This window comes from Anoplophora glabripennis, unplaced genomic scaffold, assembly GCF_000390285.2.
Source record: "Anoplophora glabripennis isolate ALB-LARVAE unplaced genomic scaffold, Agla_2.0 scaffold1089, whole genome shotgun sequence".
NCBI classification, from domain to species: Eukaryota; Metazoa; Arthropoda; class Insecta; order Coleoptera; family Cerambycidae; genus Anoplophora; species Anoplophora glabripennis.
This window is the reverse complement of record NW_019417168.1, coordinates 114,463-123,422: the sequence shown is the minus strand read 5'-3', so window position 1 is coordinate 123,422 and position 8,960 is coordinate 114,463. Positions and strand designations below refer to the sequence as shown.

The window sequence follows — 8,960 nt, the reverse complement described above, 5'->3', positions numbered from 1 at the left end:
AAACTTTGTAGGTTATATTTTAGAAAGTGACCTACTCTAGTAGGTGCAATGTAATGTTATGTGCCAGTAGCCAGTGAGTAACAATAATATTTATATGTAAACTTTGTAGGTTATATCATACAGAATGACCTACTCTAGTAGGTACAATGTAATGTTATGTGCCAGTAGGCATTGAGTAACAATGACATTTAGGACTAAACTTTGTAGGTTATATCTTACAGAGCGACCTACTTCAGTAGGTACAATGTAATATTTTGTACCAGTAGGCATTGAGTAGCAATGACATATACTTTATAGGTTATATACCGTCCACACAAATTGTCTGTCCAGTTTATGTCTGCTGATTCTCATGATGTGATGATCTTTGCTATTTACTTATTTGTTATATCGTTAGTTAAAAAACACAAAAGGTATATTGGTATCATAGTTTCGCATAAAATGAGGTGACGTTTTGAGAATTGTTTTTTGTGCGTTTATAGCTACTACACAATTTGTTCTATTTTGTAAGCTTTTTTATTTTGAACATTTTGTATTGAATATAGAAATGAACATTTGTTTTTAAATTATTTTAATTTCGTTTTAATCACAGCATTCTGGTGAACTGGAAGCCCGATTACGAATACAAAGCCAGCACAAACGGCAGGGGAACGTTGCTTATAAAAAACGATGAAAACAGCTTACTTTCGAAATGCACGCAAGTTATCGATATCATCAAAGATAAAGATGCAGTATATTCCCTGTTGGATAAAATATGGGACATAGTAAGTGTTATGTCCGGGTTGTCTGAAAACTTACCATTTACCATGTGTACCTTTTAGGCAAACTTCTACCATTACGAGGTTTTCATCTGCATTTTAAAGATAATAGGTAACACTGGGAAAAGAGAGAAAACGAAGAACCTGGATCTGCCGCTGTTGCTCTTCCTAAAAAATTACCACCGTTTCAGCCCGCCCGGTCAGAACGAGAAGGAACAGTGGTACAGTAAGTTCACCGAGAGCCAAACGTTGGACGCCCTGTCCGAGTTTAGGCTGCCGTTCATCCAAACGTTGTTCACCTTGGACATTTGGAACATAATTCGTCCTGAAATTAACTTAAAGTCGTATAGGTATTGGTTCGATGCCGCTAATATTTTACGGAAGAATTTGAAGAAGGACGACATATGCATCTACGCCGTCAAAGAAGTGGTGAGCGCTTTACGGCATAAATTTCTTCGGTTTATTCCTTCGTTCGACGGATTTTTATCGAATAGTTTTGATATTCAATCTTTTGTTTTAGGTTACAAGTGGGATTTTGGGGAAGGAGGAATCGGGTAGTTGGACGCTGTATCCAAAATTCGAGGATCTGTTTGCTGAGGTTGACGCATGTGTCCAAAATATTTCCAATTTGGAACGGGCTACCTCTGTGGTTTATCATTTAATGTATCACACTCCAAACGGTAAGTCAAGTGTAATTTTTATTTTATTTAACATTACGGGACGGGTCCAGGGCAGATATTTAATAATTCGGAGGAAAAAAAATTGGAAAAATTGATAGTTTTTTGAGTTGGGCACATGTCTAGTCTCAGATAAAAATTTTTCGCCTGCCCTTGTTGTTCTCGGGCTAGTCATTGTGATAGAACTACCGTAGAATGAACTACTTTACCTCAGCTGAATGTTAGGGCTTGATTTTCAAAATGGCGTCCAGAGTTTGCAAAAATAGGCTTTTTCATTAAAAAAAACTAAACATTTTAGAAAAGAATGTTTTAGACGAAAGTTGTAGAACTTTTTATAACAAAAGTTTTGAGCCCAAATGTATTCGTTATTGTAGAATTTACAAAACTTTTAGAATATATAATCCTTGGTAAGTAGAATAAGTGCATTTTTGTAAAATTGCAAAATATTTAGTTTTTGCAAAAATTTGAGTTTCTCGAAAAAAACATATTTTTTTCAAGTTTCAATAAATCATAAGTAATGCACTAACGTGGCCCATCTTGGGCTTAAAATTTTCTCTAAGAATTGTACTTTCCTGTGCAAATTGTGCACGTGTGGCAAAATAATTGGAAATATGCGAAAAATCTACTTTGACTTTTTTTTTTGGGTCGAAAAATGTACATCTTTTTCTTATCGTTGTAATTTAATCGGAATGGCATTATTGCCATTTGAAAGCTGACAATTTTTCACTTATTTAGAAAAAAAAATATGTCCTACGACCAACAAGAGCCGAGAAATTTTTTAAAAAATCACTACTACCTTTTTTGCAGTAAACTTAATTTTGGAGGTTAATCATTGCAGACTGTTTTTAATATTGAAGTAAAAGTATTCAACTACAACATGTGTAAATTTCAGTCCTTAATATTAATAAATGAGTTCGTAGTGATTTTTAAAAAAAATATTTTTTCGGCACCTGTTGAACATAGGACATTATTTTTCTTTAAATTCGTGAAAAAATGTCAGCTTTCAAATGGCAATAATGCCATTCCGATTATATTTCAGCGATAAGAAAAATATCTACATTTTCCGACCAGAAAAATGAAGTCAAAGTTTCGGTAGATTTTTCACATATTCCCAATAATTTTGCAATACGCGACAATTTGCACAGGAAAGTACAACTATTAGAGAAAATTTTAAGTCCAAGATGGGTCACGTATGTGTATTACTGTTTGATTTTTTGAAACTTGAAAAAAAATCTTTTTTTCGAAAAACTCAATTTTTGCAAAAACCCAAATGTTTTGCAATTTTACAAAAATGCACTTATTCTATTTGCCAAGGCTACGGTAAAGTAGTTCATTCGATTCTACGGAATTTTTCCTAATTTTTGCGTGTCTTTGTTTACTGAACTAACTTTTGACAAAAAAATGAAGTATTTTCGACAGTTTGACCGACCTACATACCAGACACGTTCATCTTGGACGCCGTGTACAATACTGTGTTTCCAGGTGCCGACAAGGTGAACGCGGCAGAGCTGAGCTACAAATACGCTAAAAAGTACAAGGAAAAAAATCCCAATTGTTCCGATATAGAGGCCGCGTGTATCAAGGTTAAAACGAAATATTACAGTTCCTCGGCAATGCACATCTTACACACATTTCAACTAGCCGAGGACAAATACTTACAGCTCGTTGCGCAACCCGACGACTTGGTCCACGCTCTCTACCGAGACGAGAGGATAGTTGAACAAGCCGAGTGTATTAATTTCAGTTGTCCAGGTATTGTTATGTCGTTCCGATTCCCGTGAGGTTGCAAACGTTAAACGACGAGCCCTTACTAATTATATTTTCAGATATTAACAAGGCTGTCGATGCTCTGGGTGTATTATACGATTTAAAAATTCAGCAGATTAGGTACAATCTACTGAACCATTGGTTGTGCAGCTCCAGCAACGAAGTGGACTTCGATTCTACCTTGGCTATAACGAGTATCGCGAAATTGGACACGAATACTGACGATAATCTGAAAAGGTAAGTTTCTTTTGCAGGGTATTCCAACGTTTCACTGTTAAAAATTGTTGGGGGTCAAAATAATATGATTTAACTAAACTTACCTCGGTCTAAGGTCCACTCAGCTGCTAGAAGGCGTCAAAGTTGGAAAAGGATTTTAATTTCTGTTTCTCTGGTTCCAAAATTGAAACAAGTCATAAATAAATTATACCACAATTTTTATAGTCTTTCCAAAGTCGGTTGAACACATATAAAAACGCCTAGCAATTAAATTTAATGGGTTTCATAAGCGTCCCAAAAAAAAATTTATTATGTTGATGGTAAATTTTGGTTATGACTTATCAAAAAACATTTACGTTTTCATTAAAATGTATTACTGCTCGGCAAGAACCAACTGGTATGGCTAAAGTTGCTACTTTATTTTCTTTATATACTTTATATTATAACCGAATATCCCTCTTATTTCTCCCTTTCGCAATTGTAATACGAATGATTAATAGAAGGTGCCTATAATAAATTCCATTGCCTGAATCACGCCAAATTCCGCATTGCTGCACTGCACTGCTAGGCAATTTGTCAACAACTGAAATTTATGGCCCAGTCGCCCAGTGCGGCTGTGTGTGTGTGCGCTGTTTGTCCGCGCTCGCATTTTTCAACTGGGCTTATACACTTCTACCGCCTCCACGTTTAGTTCGACCAGACCTACATATGAGTATGGCTAAATAAATATAAGTTTTTCGAATTCTTTATTTATTTACAAAGTATGATAAACTTTCGATACAAGAAGTAAAAAATACAGCAGCATATAAACAATTAAATATTTATACTTTACGTTACCGCGTATATAACAATCCTATACATTTTGATAAATTATGACATTTTTAATATAATTCTTCATTTTAAAATTAACATTTCAATAATTTCAGTATATATTTTAGAATATTTTTGGCTGCAATAACGTAGTTTCACAGTCTAATACAACATACAGGTTTGGAAAGTCCCCATGGTACATCGGCCGTTAAGTGAGAGCGATAAAGTGAGTCATAGAAATCCATGCCATAAAGAAGGATGGCTATAATGAAGGCGTCTCATAGTCACTGCCTGTTTCGCCCTTCCACAAGTAGGATCCACTTCCACCTATGAGATGCCTTCATTATAGCCATCCTTCTCTATCGCACGGATTTCTATGACTTATTTTATCACTCTCATGTAACGGTTGATGTACGTAAGAAGTGGATCTTATTTGTGGAAGGGCGAAATGGGCGTTGACTATTAGACGCCTTCATTATAGCCATCCTTGTCTATCACATGGATTTCTATGGCTTACTTTATTGCTCTCACGTAACTTCTGATAGACCATCGGTACTTTCCTACACTGTATATAGTTATAATAATAATAACATTTTTTAGGGCTACCTACATTTGTCTGAGCGGCGACAAGTCGTTCTGGCAAACCTATCTTTTGAAAGCCGGCGTAAACGAGGACGACGTCGCCGATTCCGAACAGAGAAATCTGTCGTTCAAAGCCAAAGCGCTGAAATGTTTTTGCGCCATTTCGGATGTCGACACCATAATCCGAATGACGGACGGCGATTACAACGAGTTTCTGTAAGTTGTTTTTATCCCGAGTGCATCGTCCCGACCACATCGTCTACTTGTTTTTAGGAACTATATCGATAAGTTGTCCCTTCTGAGCGAACTGGAATGTTTGGGAATAGCCCTGAATATCAGTACTTTGGATAAGTACAACAAAAAGGAGCTTCTCAAGCGCTTGTCACAAGTCGGGAAACCCATAGCCGTGAAGGCTATGGCGTCTGTGTGTACGACGTACTGCATTAAAGATATACGGTACTGGGAGTTCATAATAGGCAGTGCCATTAAACTGGGCATGGTACGTGTTCTTTTTCTTCATACAGGGCGCTTTGAATTGCAGGTGATGGGTAGAACCAGAGGCGTCATTAAAAAATTTAGATATCGGGATGTTGAATAAGTTCTGGTTTTTTTTTTCCCCAAGAATTTAGTAAAATACCCATTTTTTGGCATCTTCATATAAAAGGAAATGCTGCTCAGCCAATGGAACAAAATTATACACAAGGCTTAATGTAAAACTATACCGGGTGTCCAATTTTAATTGATACACGTAAATATCTCGTCAGAGAAGCCACCAATCGAAAAATGGCATAAAGTAAAAGTTGTTCAGTTCACTGGGGGAAACCAGCTGCTTATCTAAGATTTGACCTTGAGCTCACCTTGAAGGTCAATTGAAGGTCAATTTTGGAATTTTAAATGGGACCCCCTATTTTTAACCTTGGAAATGGATTTAGCAGAAAATTTTACATGCGGCTGTGATCATAACCTTGACCTTGAGGTCAAGGTCAGGGTCACGAGTTTAAATGATTCTTCACCCTTGAAGCAGCCGCGGAAAAAGATGTTGACCTCCAGAATCTATGGGATTTACATCAATCACGACCATGGATTTGTCCTTGACCCCCACTTTGTCAAGGTCATTTGAAGGTCGACTATAACAATTGTAGGAAAAAATAATGCTACGAACGAGTGAGGGGAGCATGAACAAAAATATCTTGTTACTCAACGAAGGTATAACTTCGCTTGAGAATTGAAAAAAGAGATATCTGAGTATGTTACAAAGTAAAACTGACTGACAGTGAAAAATTGAGAAAAAATAAAAATATCACTATTTGTGAGCCATTAAATTCTGGATTTAAATCTTCACCTGATCTTCAAATGAACTTTTTATTTGATCCCTTACTTTGCAGCGTACTTGGATACAAATTTACCGTTTTCCCAAGGTCTGATCTAAGTAATGCACGGCCTGGCTGAAAAGAAAACAAAGTGAACCTTCAACTTCAATCCTGAACATCTTCCGCAACATTTGTTGAGGTGAAGGTCGATTTTTATAGTCGACCTTCAAATGACCTTGACAAAGTCAAGGACGAATTGAAGGCCGTGATTGAGTACCTCGATGTAAATCCCATCGATTTTGGAGGTCAACATCTTATTCCGAGGCTGTTTCAAGGGTGACGAATCATTTAAACCCGTTGTGACCTTGCCCTTGACCTCAAGGTCAAAGTTGTGATCGCGTCCGGATGTAAAATTTTCCGCTGAATCCATTTCCAAGGTTCAAAATAGAGGGGTCCCATTTAAAATTATGAAGTTGACCTTCTAGGTGACGTCAAGGTCAAATCCTAGACAAGCATCTTGTTTCCCCCAGGGAACTGAACAACTGTTACATTAGGCCATTTTTCGATTGGTGGCTTCTCTGACGAGATATTTACATGTATCAATTAAGATGGGACACCCGGTATATTAAAAAAAAAAAAATCATCGAATTAGTTGTAATTGTTAAAATTTTCCCCAAACTGCAGTTTGAACTTTCCGGTAATTAAATATAATTGGACATATTTTGTTCCAGTACACCGAACTGAGGACTTATGTGGACTTCCTAAAAATCCATTGTTACAAGAGCTTTTATATAAACGCTTGGCAAGTTATTATCAATAATGCTTTCCACATACCGAATACCCTGTCGAAGGAGGAGCTGCATGAAGTTTATATAAAAAACTTTTTGATGATACAGGTAAGTAACGTTCTTGTTTAAACTGTCGAGTATTATGTTTTTATCGCCAACCGTCAGTAGAGCCTTGCATTACCATAGCGATTTCTGGAAGTAAAAAACACTTTATTTCACTGTAAAAATCAAGCATTTTAACTGACGCAAATATTTTATAAACGTAGCTATTACTGTACGACATTAATCAGAAATTGTTTGTTGCTGTCGCGGCCGCAACAATAAAAGTTTTGTCGCAAATTATTTATAGAAAATGATGGAAGAAGATATTCAGTGAACGCCGCTTGAAATTCGGGAAAAATCGTTAGAAAGGTGTTTCGAAATTCTACCACAAAAATCAGTCGAAAAATACATTCGCCAGTATAACATTGAGAGTTGCTTTCGGCATGCAGCAAAATAAAGCTCTCTCCCAACGGTAAAAATAAAAGTATTTTTATTGAAAACTAGTTAGAGAAAAAGAATGCGTGTTGTAGAGGCAAGTAGAGTTCGCTAGAGAGTCCTCGTGGTGTGGAGTCGTTCGCAGGTATAAGGTCCTTGGCGCCAATCTGTCGTGGACCTTTTCTGTTTTTTGTTCTTGCGCAACTGTTAGATGGGTCACTTGCAGACATGTGTACGCACACACCCTCTGCCAGTATGGATGCCATCACGAAACGTGCAGCCGGTCAGGGAAATGAACCCTTCTACCGGACCTAGTGGTAATTTCCTTGGGTGTGGTTGGCACCGATTTTATTGGGGCAGAAGTGGATGGAAAGCTATTGACCCAGCAAACCTGCCAACTATCTGCATTTGCCAGAACCATCACTTTATACCTACGGGACATTGTTTTCGTCGCACGTGCCCACTCTCTTTGCCAATGCAGGCAGCTGCGTGGAAAAGCGACACGATTGCAGAATTCTACGTTGAGGAATCTATACTCAACAAAACGAAAATCGCAAAGACGATTTTAAGCGAAGGTCAAACTGAAAACATAATTATTACCGATTATAAATAATTCTACTAGATTTACAAATTGTTAACGTAGATAATAATCCTCAAACGTTTTCAAATGAAACTCCTTCGACTCTAGGAATTAATTTTTATATTGCGTCCGGGTGTTCACATTTAATACCTGTTTAACAAAAAATAAGTAAATTTGTTTTGTATTTGCTGTCATTTTTCTGTTTACATTGTCGTAATAAATTGTGATAAGTAATAATATATCCATTTTTCTAAATTATAAATTTTACGGTTGGCGATAAAATTTTGTATGCACCACGTTAGTAAAGTGTCTTTATCGAACTTGCCTGCTATTCGCCTCGTTCGGCTCACAATCTCGGGCTCGTTCAATAAATAATCACTGACTTGGTACATAAATAACTATTTTTTTAGTCTTGTCCGGTGCTGTACTCTCTGAATTTTGAAAATGTAGTCCAGAGGTGTATTATAGACAAAAAGTTCGAGTTTGCGGCCATATTGTTGCAATATTTATCCGACGAAAAGAAGGATGTTTATGTTAAGGTAATTGTATTGAATTATCCTTAAATCCTTGACACATTTTTTGGTTGTTAATTATTACCGCCAAACTTTTTCAGAAAATTTCACCAAATAGAACCCTGTTTCTGGATTTGGATAACTTATCAAAAAATGGAATATGGGGAACTAGAAATGTAAATATTCGTAATATTCTTCTATAACATAATTTATTTATTTGTTTTTCAGATCAAGTCTTGGCTCGCTACAAAAAATTTATTTTAATTTAAGCGCTAATAAAAATGAAAGTTTTCTATTTTTATATTTAATAAAATGTTTATTTTTACTATTTTTCTTTTTTCGTTTATGGTAATTTTTTTAATCTCTTTAATACGTTAAAATTTTTAATACTAAGGTAGGTACTCTCCTGCACTGAACTAAATACAGGGTGATTCAAAACTTATCAAAAAAAATTTTTGAATGGACTCAAATACAATTTTGCAAAAA

At 36.1% G+C, this 8,960-nt stretch overlaps 1 protein-coding gene across 1 annotated transcript; it reads left to right on the top strand.

Moving 5' to 3' along the window:
• Nucleotides 1-589: 589 nt before the first annotated feature.
• On the top strand, nucleotides 590-8,744 carry LOC108914874 (kinetochore-associated protein 1-like; the record flags this gene model as incomplete). Its single annotated transcript, XM_023455988.1, has 11 exons — nucleotides 590-761; nucleotides 819-1,184; nucleotides 1,276-1,435; nucleotides 2,915-3,184; nucleotides 3,259-3,436; nucleotides 4,826-5,023; nucleotides 5,081-5,306; nucleotides 6,849-7,013; nucleotides 8,373-8,501; nucleotides 8,576-8,650; nucleotides 8,703-8,744. Coding segments are annotated over 11 exons (1,975 nt in total), but the record flags the coding sequence as incomplete, so codon positions are not given.
• Nucleotides 8,745-8,960: the final 216 nt, after the last annotated feature.